This window comes from Panthera uncia, assembly GCF_023721935.1.
Source record: "Panthera uncia isolate 11264 chromosome A3 unlocalized genomic scaffold, Puncia_PCG_1.0 HiC_scaffold_12, whole genome shotgun sequence".
NCBI classification, from domain to species: Eukaryota; Metazoa; Chordata; class Mammalia; order Carnivora; family Felidae; genus Panthera; species Panthera uncia.
In genome coordinates, this window is record NW_026057579.1 from 9,873,561 (window position 1) to 9,894,283 (window position 20,723).

Sequence of the window (20,723 nt, forward strand, 5' to 3'; positions counted from 1 at the left end):
GCAGTTTCTTCCCACGCTTGACATGGAATTGAGAAAACATTAGTTGTTCACATCAAATTTTAAAAAAATGAAAGGGGAGATGGTTTTGGTAGGTAACGCTCCTGGCCCCACTGTCTCATTCTAAGAGCTCCGAGGACCACTACTACTTAATACAAAGGCAGAGGATCCGGACAATCATTGCCAGCATGCACAGGGCTTTGTTGATCCTAAAACACACTTAATTTTTTTTAACGTCTGTGAAATTAGAATATGTCTTATTAATCAGTGGCATCATTACAAATGGCAGCCCCCACCCCCGCCTTTATATTAATGCATAAAATAACAGTGCATCCCACCAATGATAGCTTCTGAGATTTGATGAAATGAGATCGATTTTTTTCCTTTTTTTTAGCTCTATGCTTCTTAGCCTGTGTATTACCAGGAAGAAGGGAATAGAAGGAAGTCAGGTGGGGCACAGGATTTGGGTGTGAACTCCTAAGAATGCTCTCAATTCCCAGCACGTGATGTCAGCTTCCTACTGCTGCTCCCTCTGCCATATTCTCAGTTGCCTCGGACACCTGGTACATCTCCCGATCTCTGTTTCTCTGCCTACTAGCACGGGTCTGATTACTGATTCTTGCGCATCCCCCATGTCAAAGGCTTGCCAGAGACTGTTTCTTCTACTCCACTCTCCTCTCAGGGCCTGTGTATATGTGTGCTTGGAGGGGCTTGGAAGAGCACAGGGTTCAGCCACGAAATTGACACGGGGATTCTGCTAAAGGGAAAAAAGCTCATCAAGAAAACCAACCTCTGGGGCGCCTGGGTGGCTCAGTCGGTTGAGCGTCCGACTTCGGCTCAGGTCATGATCTCGGGGTTTGTGAGTTCAAGCCCCGCGCTGGGCTCTGTGCTGACAGCTCAGAGTGTGGAGCCTGCTTCGGGTTCTGTGTCTCCCTCTCTCTCTCTCTGCCCCTTCACCCCCCTCTCTACCAATAAACATTAAAAAAAAATTAAAAAAAAAAATAGAAAACCAACTTCTAGCCTGATGACATAAGGGTCATTTCCTGGCTATTGGCTCCAGGTGTAATGCATCTATCTGATTTGCTGATTTAAAATGATGATGATGATGATGGTGGTAGTGGTGGTAATAGGTTTGGGGTATCCCTCAACCCATAAGGGAGTAATGGACAGAAGCGAGACACATGAGGACTGAGGGGGGCTTTTATCTCTGGCTTCCTAGCATGTTCCCTCTTCCCCCATCCCTCTTCTCCTGATACCCGACCCAGACCATTGGCCACAAAGGTGGACATGTTGGAGTCCTTCCAGGACTGCTCATGGCCAGCTTTCCTAGCACATAAAGAGTCTCCAGAACATAACCCAACGGGACACCAGCAAAATAGGGATTGGGGAGAGCAGCCCCACGTCCTTCCATCCTGTAAGGTACCACGGTCACCCTTCCCTGTGCATGAGACAGTACATTCCTGTTCTGTTTAAACAAGCTTAAGCGGGATTTCTGTTCTTTGGAATCAATACAATACAATCTGCTTTAAACTCTCTCTCTAGCTGAGCTGTTCTTTTTGAAAGTTATTTGCACCAAAACAATTCAAGTTTGAGATTTGGGCGGGGGCTATTCCCATACCCTGGTTGTTGACTGAAAGGAGATACCAGGCCTTAAATCCTACCGGCTTTGGTTGAGAAGTTTCGTGGATAACTAAAGAGCCTGCTGGGGATTCTCACTAGAGGGTGGGCCCTACCTTGGGCTGGCCACTTTGGATTTACCCTAGGTCTCTGTCAGGTACCAGCTGGGTCCTCTAACAGAGGTCTCTATACCACAAAGTCAGAGAGAAACTGAGGCCTGCAAATTCTGAAGGTGTTAGTAGAGCCAGTCATTCTGGTTTGTCATGATCGATAAGGACCTGTCTTTTTGACAGCATTGGCTCAGCTGGTTCCTCTGTTATTTATTTATTTATTTATTTATTTATTTAGTACGTGAGTACTTCCCACCCAGTGCAGAGCCCAATGTGGTGGTTGAACTCACAACACTGAGATCAAGATCTGAGCTGAGATCAAGAGTGGGACGCTTAACTCACTGAGCCACCCAGGCACCCTGGTTCTTCTGCTTTTTTAAAGCATGTGCTAGAACAAGAGCTGAGCCCAAGGCACCACAGCTTGGAGGCTATGCTTAAACTATGTGCTATGGCAAGAAGGCATGCATCTAGGGGCACCTGGGTAGCTCAGTTGGTTAAGTGTACGACTTCCGCCCAGAGCATGATCTCACGGTCTGTGGGTTCAAGCCCCCGCGTCGGGCTCTGTGCTGACAGCTCAGAGCCTGGAGCCTGCTTCGGATTCTGTGGCTCCCTCTCTCTCTGCCCCATCCCTGCTTGCACTCTGTCTTTCTCTTAAAAATAAATAAACATTAAAAAAATTAAAAAAGAAGGCACGCATCCAGTGTATCTAAAAACTGTACGGCATTATTCAGGAATTATTAACCGGTCTCCAGGACAGCCTTGCGTTCTACTTTTGAAAACAGTAATTTACTTGGCTTAAAGGCAACCTGCATTTGCTCTGCTTCCCATAGAGATACTGTGCTAGAGGCTTTCGGGAATGTTGATAGCTCAGAATTGGCATTAGCCCATAGACAATTCCCGTCTACTAAATTAAAGCCTACTGAGAGATTGATGTGGTCAGCAGTCTAGAACTGAATTATTAGGCAAGGGTCTTGCTAAAGCTGAACATCATAAGGTTATGAAACTCATTTCCAAGGATGTGTAGGCCAACACAGCTCTGAGAAACCAATGCTTACTTACCCAGTTGCTCAAAAACCACCTCATCAGGGATCTGAGTACTCCAGTATAGGCATGAAGTCCTTTTCAGAGGACCTCTCAAAAACTACTGAATGGAGACTTTTACAAAAAAGTGTTTTCTTATGAGGTCAGATAGTTTATTGTTGGGTTTCAGTCTCTCACAAAGCTTGATTTTCAGACACCTCTTTATGCTTCTTTAAAATTTAACCACTTATTTCAAGGGCAGCTATGAGGCATAGTCCCTAGGCCTCCCTCATTCAAAATCCATTTAATTGCAAAAGGTGACCACACTATTTCTTCTTTGTGGTCCTCAGAATCCTCACTTTGTAAACAAAAACAACCATTTAAAACAACTCTTCCAGCTGATTTTTTTTTAGTGTTTATTTATTTTTGAGAGAGAGAGACACACACACAGAGTGCAAGCAGGGGAGGGGAAGAGAGACAGGGAGACACAGTCTGAAGCAGGCTCCAGGCTCTGAGCTGCCAGCACAGAGCCCCATGCCCGGCTGGAACCCACAAGGGTGAGATCATGACCTGAGCCAAAGTCGGAGGCCCAACCGACTGAGCCATCCAGGCTGATTTTTTGTTTTAAAGGCAGGCAGGAAGCCTTTTTTTTTTTTTTTTTTTTTTTTTTTTTTTTGTTATATCTAAGGATTTCCTATCACATAAACTTGTATTGATGGATCTGGAAAAGGACTCGGTGGCTTCACATTCTGGTTTCACCTCTTGATAGCAGGTAAGAGGTGGGGAGGGGAGAAAACCATCCCACGGGTCATGCAAGCATTTCAATCACTTTCTTGAAAACAGGAATCATTTAAGATTATACTGTATGGCTGTAATCGTATTTTTACAGCGTGTGTGAGATCTTGGTTAAGTCACATAACCTCTCTGAACCCCGCATGTGTAAACGGAGACACAATAGAACGATAAAGATTCCCAGCACCCGTAAAACTCAAAGCTCTGGGGGTGTCACGTGGTAAGCACTCAGCTTTGACGCGGCCACTTGAAGATCCCGGAGGCCCGGAGATACAATTCCCACCTGGTTAACCACCAGCCGTCCCACCCTTCCCCAGCCTGGCAGAGAAGACCTTTTCTCTCCAGGGTCTTGAAAATGCTCGGTACCAGCCAGTAAGCAAGGACGCCTCGGGCCGGGGAAGCTACCGCGGCCCCAACGCCTGCGGCTTCCCCTTTGAAGCAAGCATCCCCATCTCGCACTCACATGCGCTCGGGGCACTGGTCCGCCTGCCTGACCCGCCGGGGTGCGTGCGCCGCGCTGGGTGGTGGCGGCCTCCACCCATCCCTGGGCCGCCGCCCCCGCCGCCGCCTCGGCGGGGCAGGTGCCGTGAGAAGCGCCGAGGGATATGACCGGAGACGACTTTCCAGGAGCCGCGCACGCGAGGCAAAGCTCCGCACGCAAGGGGGAGGCGACTGCAGAGGAAACTTTTCAACCCCATAAAGTTCGCAGGCGCGCGATCTGCCTCCCGCTCCTCCTCCCCCTTCTCCCTCCCCCCTCTCTCTGCTCCTCGCCCCCCTGTTCGCCCGGCTTGGCTCGGCGGCGGCGCTCGGACTCCGCCAGCGGGGCCCCGAGCCTGGCAGTGGGCGGCGCCACCTGGGGTGGGGGTGGTGGCTTGCTGCGCGGGAAACCTCGCGGCCAGCTGCGCCCCGCCAGCGCTGGCCTTTGTGTGCTAAGGACGGTCGGGGCCCCGGGGCCACAGCCCCGCGTCTTTCAGGGATTCTTGATCTCGCCGCCCGGGGTGGAAGGAGAACTTTGCGTGCCAAAGGGCCTCATCCGAGGGGCCGATTTGTTTGCAAGAACGTTAAAATAAAATAACTAGGGAGGCTGTAAGGCCAGCCGCCACCACAACCCGGTTTTCCATGTTCCCAAGCTGACAGGTTCCCTCTCCCGGCCCGGGGGCCCGAGGATTCCGAGCGGGTTTGTCTCGAGAACCAAGCTCAGTCACCGAGAGGGGGGTGGGGGTGGGGGTGAAGGTCGTGCGCTCCGGGAGGGAGGCCTGCTCCCCATGGAAAATGCCGCGCGACCGGCAGGTTCTGTCCCCAGCGCGCTTCCGGGAAACTGCACCTTCGATCGGGAGGGACTGATTAAGACTGGTGTTCTGGCGGACGGGAAGTTCGTAAAGCCAGGGCCGTCGGGGAGCGCAGCGAGCGCCTCGCGTGACCTCCCGAGCGCGGCGACCCAGGACTTGGCCCATCCCGGCGCCCCGCCCCCCGCAAGCCCCGCCCCCCACCAGGTTCTACTCCGCTACACACAGACCTTAGCAGCCAGATGGGAGGGGTGGCGCGTTCGGATCCTCTGGCTTGACTGTGTGCAAACGGGCCACACCTCTGCGACCCCAGCTGTCAGAGACGAGCGGGGGGCGTGAAGGCTAGGAGTTGACTCCACTCGTCGACCCCAGTCTCAAGTGCGCATGCTGTGAGAAAACCCCAGCTCTGCCGAGGCCCCAGGTGTAGCAGGGCTGGGCAAAGGGCTGGGCACCCTTCTCGGTCCTCATCCCAATCCCAGCGCCCCTGGCTCGGACGACACCTAGAGGCTCCAGAGTGGGTGTTCAAGCTCCCAGAGCAGCAGGTGTCCAGGCGAGGCCTCGGACTTCCTGGAGACGTCTTGCTCTCCACGAAGGCTCCAGCCCTATTTCGGACCCGTCCATCCCGCGCCGCTGGAAACCGCGCCACCTCGCAGGTCAGTCTATCCACGGAGCCGCCTTCCCCCGGCCTCAGGGGGAACTGAGAAGGGAACTGAGCGCCTCCGCCTTGATGCCCTTCGGGTTGTCCCCGAATTGCCGGAACCGCTACGAGGAAGGGGTTGGGGTGGGGACGGACAGTCCGGGTCACTGAGAGGACGCGCTCCTTCCCTTCTCCTTTGGGGAATGGGTTTGGGATTCGGGAAAGGCGCGTCCTCTGCTGCTTCCCCAGTGAGCCCTCCCTGACCTGCCCCACGCCGGACCTCCTCTCTTCCCAACAGCGCGAGGGAACCCGACGCCTAGCGGGTAGGGGCGTGGGGCGCCCGCTCCTTTCTCTGCACACCTGAGTGTCACGCCTTCGCCCTTCTCTCTCCAGTATGGTCACCGGCCTCGGTCCCGACGCTCCCCTGCAGCCGAGCGCGCTGTCCACCCAGCAGACCACGCTTCTGCTGCTCCTGTCGGTGCTGGCCGCGGTGCACGTGGGCCAGTGGCTGCTGAGGCAGCGGCGGCGGCAGCCGGGGTCCGCGCCGCCCGGCCCCTTCGCCTGGCCGCTGATCGGAAACGCGGCGGCGATGGGCCCGGCGCCGCACCTCTCGTTCGCGCGCCTCGCGCGGCGCTACGGCGACGTCTTCCAGATCCGCCTGGGCAACTGCCCGGTGGTGGTGCTGAACGGCGAGCGCGCCATCCGCCAGGCGCTGGTGCAGCAGGGCGCCGCCTTCGCCGACCGGCCGCGCTTCGCCTCCTTTCGAGTGGTGTCGGGCGGCCGCAGCCTGGCTTTCGGCCAGTACTCCCAGAGCTGGAAGACGCAGCGGCGCGCGGCGCAGAGCACCATGCGAGCCTTCTGCACGCGCCAGCCGCGCAGCCGGCGCGTCCTCGAGGGCCACGTGCTGGGCGAGGCGCGCGAGCTGGTGGAGCTGCTGGTGCGCGGCAGCGCGGGCGGCGCCTACGTCGACCCGCGGCAGCTGACCGTGGTGGCGGTGGCCAACGTCATGAGCGCCGTGTGCTTCGGCTGCCGCTACAGCCACGACGACGCGGAGTTCCGCGAGCTGCTCAGCCACAACGACAAATTCGGGCGCACGGTGGGCGCGGGCAGCTTGGTGGACGTGCTGCCCTGGCTGCAGCGCTTCCCCAACCCCGTGCGCACCGCCTTCCGCGAGTTCGAGCAGCTCAACCACAACTTCAGCAACTTCGTCCTCAACAAGTTCCTGAAGCACCGAGAAAGCCTGCAGCACGGGGCCGCCCCCCGCGACATGATGGACGCCTTCATCCTCTCCGCGGGGAAGGCGGAGGCGGCCGAGGGCTCGGACGACGGCGGCGCGCGGCTGGACATGGAGTACGTGCCGGCCACTGTCACCGACATCTTCGGCGCCAGCCAGGACACGCTCTCCACCGCGCTGCAGTGGCTGCTCATCCTTTTCACCAGGTAACACCTCCAGGAGGCGTGGGCCGGGCCTTCCTTTCCTCCCCTGGAAAAGGCTAGAATGTGCTGAGGCCGCGACGGACGCCCAGGGTTTGGGCAGGGTTTGGGGTTTCGCTACAGGTCCCCGTCTCTCGAAGCAGAGATCGCGGCCGGAAAGCGCAGCTCGGGAAGGCAAGGTGCGGGCTGAGACCGCGCGCGCGGCCCGCATCTTTGATCTTGTCGCCCGCTGCCTCTCCAAGTGGGGACACATTTGTGAGAGCCCCGAAAGGCAAGATCTTTTAAGTGTCTGCAGATCAGCGCCGATGTCTGCCTCCCTGACACAGCAGAGGCAAAATTGGCACGCTTCCGAAAGAAAGGGTAACGGGTAAATATGTTCAATAAACACACGAGCCTGATGGGCTCAGCCTGTCACCGGCGCAGATCCGAGGCCGCCCAGCCCCGGCGCTGCAAGCCAGCCGCGCGTCCGGGCTTTGTTCCCGGGCAGAGGAAGTGCTCGGAGGCCGGCCCCGCCAACCGTGAACCCGCACGGAAGCTTTAGGAAGGCGGCCAGAAACTAGCGGGTTGCGCTGGGTTAACGAAAACGCCGCGCTAGCAGTGTGAGAAGTGTCTGGGTAAAAAACCGGAGAAGCAGTCACTTTTACCGAGCGCAGAGCAGCGTCTCGAAAGGCAAACACGGTATCCAGGAGGCTCCCGCGGACGGACTTTTCTGGTCCCTGGGCCAGGCTTGGTTTGCGAGCCGGTCGGCAGTGCCCACCTTGATTAAGGTCGCCGACCTCTGGGAAGGAAGCCCTGCACGCAGGAAGCAAACAGGTTGCTGGCATAGGGTGTTGCCAGACGTAAAAACTAAAAATAAATTCCACATTGGACATACTTCTACTAAAAGATTAGCCATTGTTTATCTGAAATTTAGATTTAACAGAGCAGCCAGGTTTTGTGGGCATCTCTGCTCCAGAGGCAGATGTCTCACTAAAGGCAAATTTTGGTTGCCTTGAGAGAGCAGAAATCCTGGTTGTGCCATTTCTTGGTGTGCAAGGAAGTGGTGGTGGTGGGGGGTTGCTGAATTTGTTGGTAACCCAGAAATTGGAAGGCAAGGAGCACTTCTTTTCTTATTAGAATCCTGCAACCTGTGTGTCCTTAGACTGTGCAACTGCTTTTATAAATTGAAGTTTTTGTATATTTAAAATTTCTTTTCAGCATTAAGGCCCCAGAAACGCTATGAGCAATGAGCAAAAATCAAAAAGAAGTCCATAACAGATCAGGAAGAAGACATCCCAAAATGAGAGCAATGGGTCGTTTGCACCCGCCATAAACATTATCTTTAGAAACTGCCTTTTTTTTTTTTTTTCCATTAGAGATTGAATTGGGCAGCAAAAGTAAATAAAACAATTTTGGAGTCACTTTCAGTTCAATGTAGCTGGTGAATACGTTTTTCTTCATTTTAGCGAAGACAGTAGGACAGGGGTTGGCAAAAATTACACTGCTCATTTTTGGGTGTAAGTTTTTTATCAAAATACAACCATGCCCACTCATTTATGTATTGTCTATGGCCGCCTTCATAGCGCAAGGCAGAGCTGGCTGGTTGTGACAGAGGGTTTGGTCTGCAAAGCCTAAAGTATTTACTATCTGGCCCTCTATGAAAAAGTTTCCAGACTCCTGAAGTATGCTATTCATGAAGCAGTTTTTTAAATCACCCATAATTTCATCCCATACATGCTTGAATTATTTTTCAGAGATGCAATAATTATTTACTTTATTTTTTAACTTCTGGCATTTTCACTTATTGTAATGGACATTTCCCCATCTTTTAAACTTTATTGTAGTGACTTTTGATGGTTACCTAATATTTTTGCCGTAATAACACCATTATATATAATCGCTTCTTTTAACATTGTTGACTGCCTTTTAAAAATTTTGACTGTTGTTGTAGTCAGATATGTTTGCACCTGTCGTTTCCTGCACATACATTTCTGGACATGGATTACTGGGTTTAAAAAAGGAGTGGGGAGGAGTTAACTCCTATGCATCTTGCTTAGTGCTAAGATTTTGTTTTCCAAAAGGACAGTACTATTTGTATCGCTGACAGTGAATAAGCATTACAGCTTGTACCATAATCTCTTGAACACTGGGAATTTTCTTTTAAATTTAGACGATCTGTACCTTCGTCTGTTGGGATACCAGTTTGTATGAAGTGACGGCAGTGTGTCTGCTGGAATTAAAAGGAAGATGTGTGTGTTGGGCGGGGGAAGGACCCGTTTGGGGGGCTGCTTTTTTATTTGTATGGGTCCTGGGTGGTTTTGCCACTGTAGATTTATTACCCCATGAAAACTTTTTAATGATATTTTATTACTATTTGTTTAAAGATAAATATATTAAAATTATATATTAAAATATTCTCTTTGACCTAAACGTTTTTTTTTTTTTTTTTTTTTAATGATTTTAAAAGAAAGGAAAACATTTCCATGGGCTCCTGAAAAGTATTGTGGGTCCTTGGCATGGTCTGCTGTGCCTCATGGAGAAGTTGGCCTTGTCTGTTTGGAGCTTTTTCAGGCTGAGAAAACTTAGACTTTTTTCGACTTACAGTAGGAAAGAGCATTAGCCATGTGAGGCTTATTATGGGAAATAGAGCTATTAATTCATCCATCCCGTAATTTAGTGAGAAATTAGGAAACCATTTTAGTTTTTGTGTGTTTGTTTGTCTGGAAATGTTAATTCGGCCACTGATTCAGACAAAGAAAGTGGAATTAAATTGTCATGTGCTTTGTAGATGAAAGAAGAATTACTTTTCCCCACTCATTTTCTCCTTCTGCATTAACAACCAAACAGGTATCCTGAAGTGCAGGCTCGGGTCCAGGCAGAACTGGATCAAGTCGTGGGTAGAGACCGCCTACCCTGCCTGCAAGACCAGCCCAACCTGCCCTACGTCATGGCCTTTCTTTACGAAGCCATGCGCTTCTCCAGCTTTGTGCCCGTCACCATTCCTCACGCCACCGCCACCAGTGCCTCCGTCCTGGGCTACCACATTCCCAAGGACACAGTGGTTTTTGTTAACCAGTGGTCCGTGAATCATGACCCGGAGAAGTGGCCTAACCCAGAGGACTTTGATCCAGCCCGGTTCTTGGACAAGGACGGCTTCATCGACAAGGACCTGGCCAGCAGCGTGATGATTTTTTCAGTAGGCAAACGGCGGTGCATTGGGGAAGAGCTTTCCAAGATGCAGCTCTTTCTTTTCATTTCCATCCTGGCTCACGAGTGCAATTTCAAGGCCGATCCAGACGAACTCCCGAAAATGGATTTTGATTACGGTCTGACCATTAAACCCAAGTCATTTAAAATCAACGTCACTCTCAGAGAGTCCATGGAGCTCCTCGATGGTGCTGTCCAAAAGTTACAAGCTGAGGAGGACTGCCAGTGTGAGGCCAGAAGCAAGCTGGAATGTTAGAAGTACTCAGGTTTGGGGGGATAGAGAGTAGAATTTTCTAGCTCCTCTGTGTCACTTTCTCGGTTAGCCTCTAAAGTGAGCGTAGACCAGCTGACCCCCAGATGATGTGCTTCACACATGTGTGCTCAGACGAGCACTGGGCTACGCAGGAGCTTCTAGAAGAGTTTTTTGAATCAAAGAATTAAAGGGTCCAAAGAATTTTTATGCATAAATCAAGGGCTGGTAACAATAATTTCTTGAGGGAGCATCCTTTGGATTTAAACACACGTAAGCATAGACACAAATGACCTGATGAAGAAGTGTTTCAGTAAAAATGCCTTTGTGGGTGAGATCCAAGATTGATGTTCTGTGTGCTGAGATCTGGTCCTTAGAAAATCACATTAAGCAAAGTTTCAAAATATATTGTTGAATACACAAAGGCAGATAATTTCAGTATAAGCCATGTGATTGAAGGTGATAAGGGAAAAGTAAAGACCAGAAATTCCTTTCTTCACCTTTTCAATAAAAAATAGTTTAGTTAAGCTCTAGCGTCTATGGATGGATTTATCTTTTTGCCTACCGATATGCTTTCTTTTTTGCAAAAGTCATAAACTCATTTGCTTACAGAGAAATTTAATAGTGGCTGATTTAGTGATTATAGTAAGTTTCAGTGATTTATGATGAATTTTAAAGTGTAAGTTGTTCAGCTGTAAAAAATTCCAAGCCGAAGTCATACCTCTGTTGGTGGCCAAAGTACAGAATTTCAGTTATGAGCAAAACAAACAAAAAACCAACCAACCAACAAACAAACAAAAACAAAAAACAAATCAACAACAAAAGATTTACCAGCCCAGCTAAGCTTTAAATGATGTGATTATAATGCACTGATGTCATTCAGTCTCGTACTTTAAAAATAAAGTCACCAAATACTATTCAATACATATATAATTATTCATAAGCAATATGTGTGTTATCGTATCATTAAATAGTATTATTTTTGTTAAGTAAAGTTTGAATAATGTTTGTCTTTCCAAAAGAAAGACCAATCAAAAAGTTCGATTCAACCAATTTTGGCTCAGATACGGGAAACAAGCCTGTTTCGACATCATGAAAACCAAGTTGAAGCAAAGTCTGTTCTCTGATCCACAACTTGAATGAGAACTGAATAATTTCAAGATTGGGTCTGTACGATGTGTTCCTTATTATTTTACAACATATTTTCTAAAATTATATCCGCAATCCAGAATCGCCTTGTGAAACTGACGTAGTGAATATGCCATAATTCTAAACTCTTGGCATGCTTCAATTTGAATTTAATCGTAAAGCCATTCTGATTGTTGAGTTCCAGTCGAAGTTACTGGAAATACGGCCATTATTAGCCTGTGCAAGGCAGAGAAATTTAACCAGTGTCTGCCTGATGAATAGTGAAAAATGCAGTGACTTATCTGGATGTTCTCTTTATTAGAGACCAAGGGAGAAACTTCCCATCATAACAGACCTAGTTTTTCTTTTAAATGATGTTTTTTCTTTTTGTTTGTTTTTTTTTTTTGTAATAGCATTCATGTCTGTGTTTGGAAAGTCAGAATCCGAAGGTAGTCTTGGGAGGCTGTTTTGAAGATTCCATTATGTTCCCATGGAGCTGATCAGATCAGGTGGGCTGTTCAGGATAGTCAACCCAGTGAGTGGTCACTTTGGAAACTGTGAAAACATAAAGCCTGAACGAAATGTATAGGTTCTGTTTATGTAAGGATCCTAAAAACGGAAAAAAAAAAAAAAAGTGCTGGAAGATCGGAGGAGTACAAAGTGAAGGTTAGAGCTTTAACTTTCATTGCATGTGGACTTCAGAGGAGACATGCAGTGTCCTGAAAGCTTGCTTTTCCTACATTGTATGAAGATCTTTGGAATCTTTTCATCAAAATTGTAAAAGAGTGTTTGGCGGTCGTGTGGAGGGGTGGTGAGAAAAACGAGTGAGAAATGAAAAGGAAGAAAAATGGTTACGCATTTCCCCACGCGTTCCACATTAATTAATCTGCGGCACAAAAGTTGAAATACGAACATTTAGAAATAAGATACTTTGTGGGCCAACGTTAAATCCCAAGTAGACTTTTAAGAAAAATCTACAACACAGAAGATCTGTTTTGTGATTTGGAATTATTTTGTTAACAAAAATTTCATGGAATCAAATCTCATAGTGCTGCCTCTTGAATATGGAGAACTGTGCCAGTTATTTTTAAAGGCAACTAAATTCAACTGTAGAGGTCAGGCTTACCCAATGTGTTTAAGGTTTTTTTTGTCACCAGCTATTCCAAAACGTCATCACCCCCCTTGCCCTAAGCAAGGCTGAGACCATGCCCTAGCCCGCTGACTCTGAGACGTATGGTAGCAAAAGCAATCGTGTGCTGATCTGGACGCCTCATTAAGTCAACCAAATACAGATGTGCTGTGATCTTGTTTTGTGTGTGTAGGCTCAGTTCATCCAACAATTTTGGCAAGGGAAAAGCTCAGCTTATATACGAGGAAGTAAGGTGGGCTCTTGGAGGTTACCTGGCTTATTTAATACAGCCTAGTTGATTGTATATTTTATAACCTCGTTAAAGGAAGGAAAGCAAAACCAAAAATAAGCAAAAATAACCACACTTGGTTGGAGACTACGATAATGAGGCTACTGGCTTAATCAGAAAACCTTATTTTATTTCTTCCGGAGAAAGAATCTATTTGCTGGTCGCTATTGTAGTCAGAATATCTGCTCCAGGTTATTGTAATAAAGTATATTGTTTATTAAATGCTTCCTTTATATATGAAGCTTTGACGTTGTAAGAAAATTGCTTTTTCTCCAAACAGAAAGATGTCTCAGGTTTGTCTTGTGGGTTATCGGAAAACTTTTTTTTTTTTTTTTTTTTTTTTCCTGAAAGCTCTCATGTCTCAGAACTTAGCCTTCACCTGTGAAGTGTTATTATGGCCTTAACATTTCCTTATTAGATCTATATTAGATCAAATAGTTGCATAGCATTTATATTAATTTGTATGTTCTTAGCTATGATACACAGTGTGATACTTTAGTAGATGTTTATAACTCTATGATAGCTTTTTAACCATTTCTTATTTTTCTATTTCATCACTTATGCTTTTAATATGTACAGAGCAACTATAACACATAGTTGTAAGTGAAATCCATTTTGGGGACACAGCATTCATATGTATCTTTTGCTGTTTGATATGCCCAATTAAAAGCATTCTGTACCTGTAACTGTCTATAACAGGACACCATTGTCCAATAATAAAAATCACTTTCATAATCTTGTTATGAAGTTTTACTTTATGTTGTAGCAAATATAGCCTAATGTATCCATTCCAACTACTACTTGTGTTTGAATTAAAGTGTTGCATTGTGAACATTTTATCTGCCCATATTACGTAATAGGCTGCTTGCTTTTTTTTTTTTTAAATAGGCTTTCAGCGTTCAGTTTCCTACCAAATTCCTGATCTCTATGTTTCTGAATTTATGAGACCCAACACAGAAGTTAAAATTCAATTCAACAGCAAACACCTAGCAAAGTGGGAGTTAATTTTTAACTAAAAAAATTTTTTTTAACGTTTTATTTTATTTTTTGAGAGACAGAGAAAGCACGGGCAGGGGAGGGGCGGAGAGGGAGGGAGACACAGAGTCCAAAGCAGGCTCCAGGCTCCCAAGCTGTCAGCGCAGAGCCTGTCACAGGGCTTGAACCCACAAATGTGAGATCATGACCTGAGCTAAAGTCGACGCTCAACCGACCGGGACACCCAGGTGCCCCGAAGGGTTTTCTTTTTAATTCGGTTGATACACATTCATTCATTCATTTTGAAGGCACATGTGCCTTCACTAACAAATACATCTCAGGTCCAGTAAAAATAGGGTGGATGAGAGCATTGTGTCACATACTACGTGGAAATATTTTCTGCTGCCCTTTTTACCGGGTATAAGATGTGACGTCACAGGGCCTCTGCTGTGAACCCTCACAAGACGGCAGGGTGTGCAGTACCAAGGCCTCTTATTTCTCCCAGACCTAAGCTCCCATTACTGTGAACACAGGAAAAGAAATCGTGAAGCGAAACCACACACAATGTCATTGATACTTTGGCTTAACAGTATCGCTTCAGCAGCTGAAAGGTATACATTGGTTTAGGAGAAAACTCACTTGCTTTCCAGATGTGCTAACGCAGTATCTTCAAAATGGTCATAAAGGTTTAGGACAAATGAACTGAATTTTCCCCCAAGTGAAATCTTAACAAAATTGTAATTGGGGTCAGGTGTTTGCAAAAGTGTCCAGCAGACTTGAATTCTCTCCAGCCAATCCACTAAACTAAAAGACTGGAGTGCGGGGTGGGAAATGCATTTGGCTTTAGACATAAGACAGGCCTGATGGTTGCAAATTCATAGAGGTTATTTCTATAGCCTTGAAGCCAGACCATTTTTTTTTTTTTTTTTTTTTTGCACAAGCACTACAGAAATTTGGCTGTTAACAATCTCTTACCTCACCTCAGTGACTCACATGCTCTCTGCTTTCCAGCTTTGACCTGCTAGTTATGATCCACAGAGAAGGGAAGAAAAAAAAAAAAGAACACATTCTGAAGCAATTATTTTTAATGGGGAAGATTGGAGAAAATGTAGTTTAAATAGATACAGGCAAGCTATCAGCAAACACCAGCTTATGTCTGCGGCTCCCAATATACTTACACAGGCTGTGTGGTCTTCAGGAACACTTCTCAACATGTGTCAGGTACGAGGGGAAGAAACGGAACTAGGACATGCCAAGCACGTACTATCTTCGAATCACCATGCTAAGCATTATCGCGCAATAGTTCTCTGCAAGAGGCAGTCATGTAACTTGTCAAAAGTATATCTTCAGGAGTGGCAGGGTCTGGATGCCCCCCAGAGATGAACTGACTCCAAAGCCTGTTGTCTTCATGCTGTAAGGTGTCACCTCCCTGTGTGGCTGTGCTTGGGTGGACAGTCTAGTCTGTTTTTCAGTCCTGTGATGCTCGGGTTTCACAGCGGCACACATCCTTCATCTAGGGCACATTCCACACTATAGTCAGGGTGGAACTGGCATTGTGAACTGTCAGGAAGTTTCCCAATACTCTTCTGAGAATAGCATCCTCAAACTGTTCCTTACAAACAAGAAAGAAAGAAGGGAGGGAGGGAGAGAGGGAGGAAGGGAGGGAGGAAGGAAGGAAGCTCATGCTTTGTTTTATAAGCCTAAAACCTCAGTCCTATAATCTGTTCGGGCCAGGGATCCTTGCCTGAACCAAAGGCCATCTGTAGGTTGGACCAGTTGCCCATGAAGTGGCCTGATTCAAGAACTCTCTTTGATTGGGGTGCACCACCCTGGATATTGGTTCATGTGACCAATCGGAACCTCTCCTGCTCTCGGCTAACTTGGGTAGGGTAAACACAGAAAATTAGCCAGAGGGAGTGCAAAACCAAGGCATGAATGAGACAGGCATGTTGACGGAAAGCCCGCCTTTGAAAATCACTTCCTGGAGCTCCTGGGACTGGCATTGGACCGCTTAAGATTCCTTTAGGTGATAGAGAGGTTAAATAAAGTCACTAACTAAATAAATATTATACTAAATAAACAACACAGTATTACACAAATTGCACAATATAATAGCACAAACCCAACAGCCACTGAGAGCCCTTCAGGTTGGAGTCCAACCTGGACTCCACCAGCCTGAAAAATCTTCCAGGCTCTTTAAAAAATTCTTAATTCTGTTTTTTATTCCCATCTGCTTACTTTTGTTTGTCTCCCCCTCTTGGCGCTGGATGGGTACTTTTTGTTTGCATGTGTTCCAGCAAAATTTGGATTATTGTTTTATATACATGTGGTTTTAATTTGTGTGGGTGCTCTCTAGATCTCATTCTGTTGCTTAGTCTTCTAAGTACAATATTTTCAATATTGTCTAATCCCATGGCTTCTAACCACTGCCTACTGCCCCTAGGGATTCATCCATCACATTTTTTCTATCCAAGTCTTGGGGATGGGCACCCAAATGGCCTCCAACTTCATGTGTCCCCAAATAATGCTGCAAGGAACATTTTCGTATATGTCCCCTTGCGGACCTGTGAAAAATGTGCAATACCCATTACGCCCATGATTGGAATTGTTAGGTCAGCAAGTCTGTGTCTACGTAATTTAAGGATTGTAAGCACACTCTCCAGAATGCCAACGAGCCACACTCCCGTCAGCTGTGCATGATGGTCCTCTTAAACCTACGTCCCCACCAACACATGGAATGACCTCGTTCTTTTTTACACGAAATATACCATTTAGGGAGGTATAATGCATTAAATCGATTTTTTTAAGAGATGTCTGCACTCATTTTTCAATATGTCCTGTAGATATATTTGCATTTATAGCCACATCTCCTCTCTCAGGTGTTACATTCATTAAAAGCAGGTACCAGGAGTCAACAACTTTGTTTTTGAATAGTTTTCATACAAATTATGAATGAACAAAGGAGTGAATTCTGTTAAATCTGCTTCTCAGCACTATACCTTCATCTTTCTTCAGACTCCATTTTCAGTCGGTGCCCTTGAAATCTGATCTCAGTTTCTTCTCCTTGCTTCAGTGTTAAGCTTATTTAAGGTTTTTAGGTTCTAACTCACTCTGAAACAAACAGAAATGCCAACGCTGGGTCTTCATCCTGTGGAGTGAACAATGGCTTTCAAACATTTTTTACCATAATCCACAGTAGGTCTATTTTGCATTATGACTTAGTACGTACCTATGTATGTAATTATGAGCTTACATACTTATAGAAAAATAGTATTTTTGCCATTGTTTTGGAAATAGACGACATCTATTTCCAAATCTGTTTCATTAGTTTTCATTAAAAATGCACCGTGGGGTGCCTGGGTGGCTCAGTCGGTTGAGCGTCCGACTTCGGCTCAGGTCACAATCTCACGGTCCGTGAGTTCGAGCCCCGCGTCGGGCTCTGTGCTGACCGCTCAGAGCCTGGAGCCTGTTTCAGATTCTGTGTCTCCCTCTCTCTCTGACCCTCCCCCGTTCATGCTCTGTCTCTCTCTGTCTCAAAAATAAATAAACGTTAAAAAAAAAATTAAAAAAAAAAAGCACCGTAATAAGATACCTCCACACACCTATGATAGAGGCTAAATTAAAATCCAAACACCTAATGATAGCAAGTGCTAGAGATAATGTAAAGCTACTAGAACTTTCAAACATTGCTGGTGGGGAGTCCAAAACGGTACAGTGTGATTCAGCAATCTCACAGCTAGGTATTTATGCTAGAGAAGTGAAAATTTGTGCACATAAAAGCTTTACATTAATATTTACAGCAGCTTTATTCATAATCACCAAAGACTGGAGATGACCTAAGTGTGTTGTGTCAGGTGTTGGCTAAACAAACCTTGGTTCCTCCGTACAAAGGACTTGACCCTCAGCAATAAAAAGCTGTGAACTCAACTGCTCTGTGCAGCCTCTTGGATGAATTTCAAGGGCATACCACTGAGTAAAAGAAGCCATCCTCAAATGATTGTATACTGCATGAATCCAGGGATGGGACAGTCTCCAAAAGGCAAAATTAAAGTGTTGGCGAGCAGATCATGGTTGCAGATCGTGAAGGGAGGCTGTGACTACAGAGCCTCGATGGAATTTTGCGGAGTGGTTTCTGATTGTGGGCAATAGTTATACAGATCCATCGGTGTGTTAAAGTTTATAAAACTGTACATTACAATAGACTGAAGAATATTTGTAAAGGAGAGTTGGTCCAAATGAGCTTAAATGAAGCTGAATCGAGGTTGGCAGATAGCACAGCGGCTGCTGGCAGACATAGAAGCACTGAATGAAGAAGGTCAAGTCCAGGTGTGTGAACCAGGGTCATGGCCTGTGTTGAGTCCTTGTAGGCTGAGGAAAAAGGGTGGTACCAGGTTCTCAGAGCAGAACAGGGAGGTAGTACACCAGCATCCGGAATGAACAAGAGCAGCTAACAGCCGTGGGTTGGAACCTGCCACTCGGCGCAATTTAAATTCAATGCCTTAAGTGTTAATTGAGCACCTACTAGGTGGCAGGCACTGTTCTGGGCACTGGGGATATAACAGTGAGAAAGATACCTGGCTCTGAGCTCTTGGAGCTGATGTTCTAGTGGAGTGGGTGTGGAGAAAGAAATAAAATAACATTGTATTTTAAATAAATAAAATATTTATAAATTTCTGTATAAATTAAGAAAAGAAAGAAGATTCCAGTTAATAGTAAGTGCTGTCGTGCTGTAAAGAAAATAAACAGGTGGTGTGTGTGTGTGTGTGTGTGTGCGTGTGTAGCGGGGGAATCTAGAATGAGCAGTCAGGGAAGCTTTTCTGAAGGAGGTGGCATGAGGGAGGAGAATTAAGGACAAGCATCCTCTTCCTCCCACCTTATGTGAAGGAAATAGCCAGCACTGAGTTTTCAGACAATAAATTAATTAAAAAAAAAAAAAAAGCTGGTTACAACTCTATGGTCACTAATGAGTCATAGCCCACAGTCTGAAATAAAATAATTTTAATACACCCAATGACAGATGTTGCTGGCAAGCCCTTAATTAGCTTTGGCTTTTGGTTTTGTCGCATGGTATCACTATGGTCCAGACGGTTTCCTGCCTTTGACTCCCAGTTCATGCGTGATCATATTCCCCTGGGAGCGCTGAAACAATTCCAATTCCTGGAGAATTACCAGCAAGCAGGCTCTCTACGTACGTAAGTTATGTTGGCGCTAACATTCTTGACAACGATGCTTTGAAAAATACAAGTTAAAATAGCCTGTGGATTTTTTAACTTCGCAGGCAGCAAAAGATTTCAGATGAATTCTTTGGAGCACTTAATGGATCTTCTTCTGGAATATTTCGCAGACTCTCCCGCTGGCCCTCAAGTGAAATGTTTACTATCTGTGGCTGAAAAGGATTGCCACTCTAACATCAGTGTGTTTCCTTGGAAGACGGAGCAGCCTGGGGTTACGGTGTCCAGGGCCTCGCATCCCTGGAATTGTATTGCGTGTCTGGCATTGTTTGTTTTTTTTTTTTAACATTTATTTATTTTTGAGACAGAGAGAGACACAGCATGAACGGGGGAGGGGCAGAGAGAGAGGGAGACACAGAATCGGAAGCAGGCTCCAGGCTCCGAGCCATCAGCCCAGAGCCCGACGCGGGGCTCGAACTCACGGACTGCGAGATCGCGACCTGAGCCGAAGTCGGACGCTCAACCGACTGAGCCACCCAGGCGCCCTCTGGCATTGCTTTCTTTTGTGACTCGCTAGTTCAGGTCACACCCAGCTTTGACAGTGTCACACAGTTCCGTCCCTACACTTAGAGAAAGCTGCTAGTGTTGCCTTGAGTCTGGCAGGTTCTGTGCTGGCCCTTCTGATGCCTCCTCTGGTACTCACCACCCCCCTCCCCCCGCCCCCTCCACTTTTCACTGCCTCGTCAGTGGGCCAGGAGTGCACTTCGGTTCTTCCCACTGCCCTTCCCAGCAATCATCATTTTAAGACTCTGCTTCTGCCATTTCCACAGCCTCTGAGCAAATCCAGTTGGCACTCTGCTTTCTTAGCGCTTGGCATGGACATTGAGGAAAAAAGTGGGGAAACACAAGCTGGACAAAGAGGGGGAAGAATAAAGTTGATTTTTTCACTGTTGTGTTTTCCAGTGTGGTTTCCAGAAACTCATTGTGCTTAAAAGTGGAGGGAGCCAGTTTGCCACTTAGTTTTAATTTTTAACTTCAAGAGATTGTTCTGGAAACATCTATCAAGGCTTTGTTAACAAAACACGATAAAAACCGTTCTCCCTCCTCAGTGCCCCCCACAGCCTCATTTTCTTTGTGACCGTGTCGTAAGGGGTTCAGCCCATGATCTCGAGCTGTTACTTGGCCCTGCAGAGTTCAGCTCCTTTGCCATTTTCTTTGCCCAGCCTGCCCCCTGTCCCTCCCTCTAGCCTGAGCTCAGACCTCACCTTCTAAATGAAGCCTACCTTGACCTCCTCCCAGACACTCTCAGCTCACTTTCTCTTACTCCGTTTTTTCTGTTTCTTTTTTTCTTTTTCATAGCACATAGAAACATTAACTCCTGTTAATATAATGTAAGTTTAACCTTTCCATCTTGTTTGTGGTTTCTTGTCTGTCTCTAATGGACCTCGCTCCACAGAATATAAGAACGGGCATCTTTATGTTGCTCGGAAAACGGAATATCCAATCATCCCGCTAAGGTTTTCTACACAACGTTTGTGTGATCTGATTATTGCCTAAATAAACAATCCATTCACACACACACAAAATGAGTTAATTATTGTCCTATAGGCCTGTGCTGTCTAATAAGATAGCCATTAGTCACACATGGCTATTTAGAATTGAAGTAATTAAGGGGCACCTGGGTGGCTCAGTGGGTTAAGTG

General features: G+C 46.6%; 1 protein-coding gene and 1 long non-coding RNA gene across 4 annotated transcripts in view; both read left to right on the top strand.

Annotated features, from left to right (window-relative positions):
• The first annotated feature begins 671 nt into the window (after positions 1-671).
• Positions 672-20,723, top strand: part of LOC125937528 (uncharacterized) — a 91,531-nt gene continuing 71,479 nt past the window's right edge. Inside the window, exon 1 of one of the 2 annotated variants that reach the window (XR_007462416.1) lies at positions 672-838. This is a non-coding gene — a long non-coding RNA (uncharacterized LOC125937528). Of the gene's footprint in view, positions 839-16,914; positions 17,247-20,723 lie in introns of those variants that run through there. The other variant, XR_007462417.1, reaches the window with a different exon arrangement.
• On the top strand, positions 5,402-13,707 carry LOC125937522 (cytochrome P450 1B1). 2 transcript variants are annotated; one of them, XM_049652278.1, is made up of 3 exons: positions 5,402-5,475; positions 5,853-6,899; positions 9,720-13,707. In XM_049652278.1, exons 2-3 carry the CDS (start codon positions 5,854-5,856, stop codon positions 10,333-10,335), a joined length of 1,662 nt encoding a protein of 553 aa, XP_049508235.1. In that variant the 5' UTR covers positions 5,402-5,475; position 5,853; the 3' UTR covers positions 10,336-13,707. The 2 variants fall into 2 exon arrangements, with proteins under 2 accessions (XP_049508235.1, XP_049508234.1); XM_049652277.1 differs by having other exon boundaries at positions 5,409-5,475; positions 5,758-6,899.

Coding starts and splice junctions, on each gene's coding strand:
- LOC125937522 (XM_049652278.1), top strand. CDS start 5,854: ATGGTCACCGGCCTCGGTCCCGACGCTCCCCTGCAGCCGAGCGCGCTG. Junction 6,900..9,719: donor CTGCTCATCCTTTTCACCAG/GTAACACCTCCA, acceptor ACAACCAAACAG/GTATCCTGAAGTGCAGGCTC.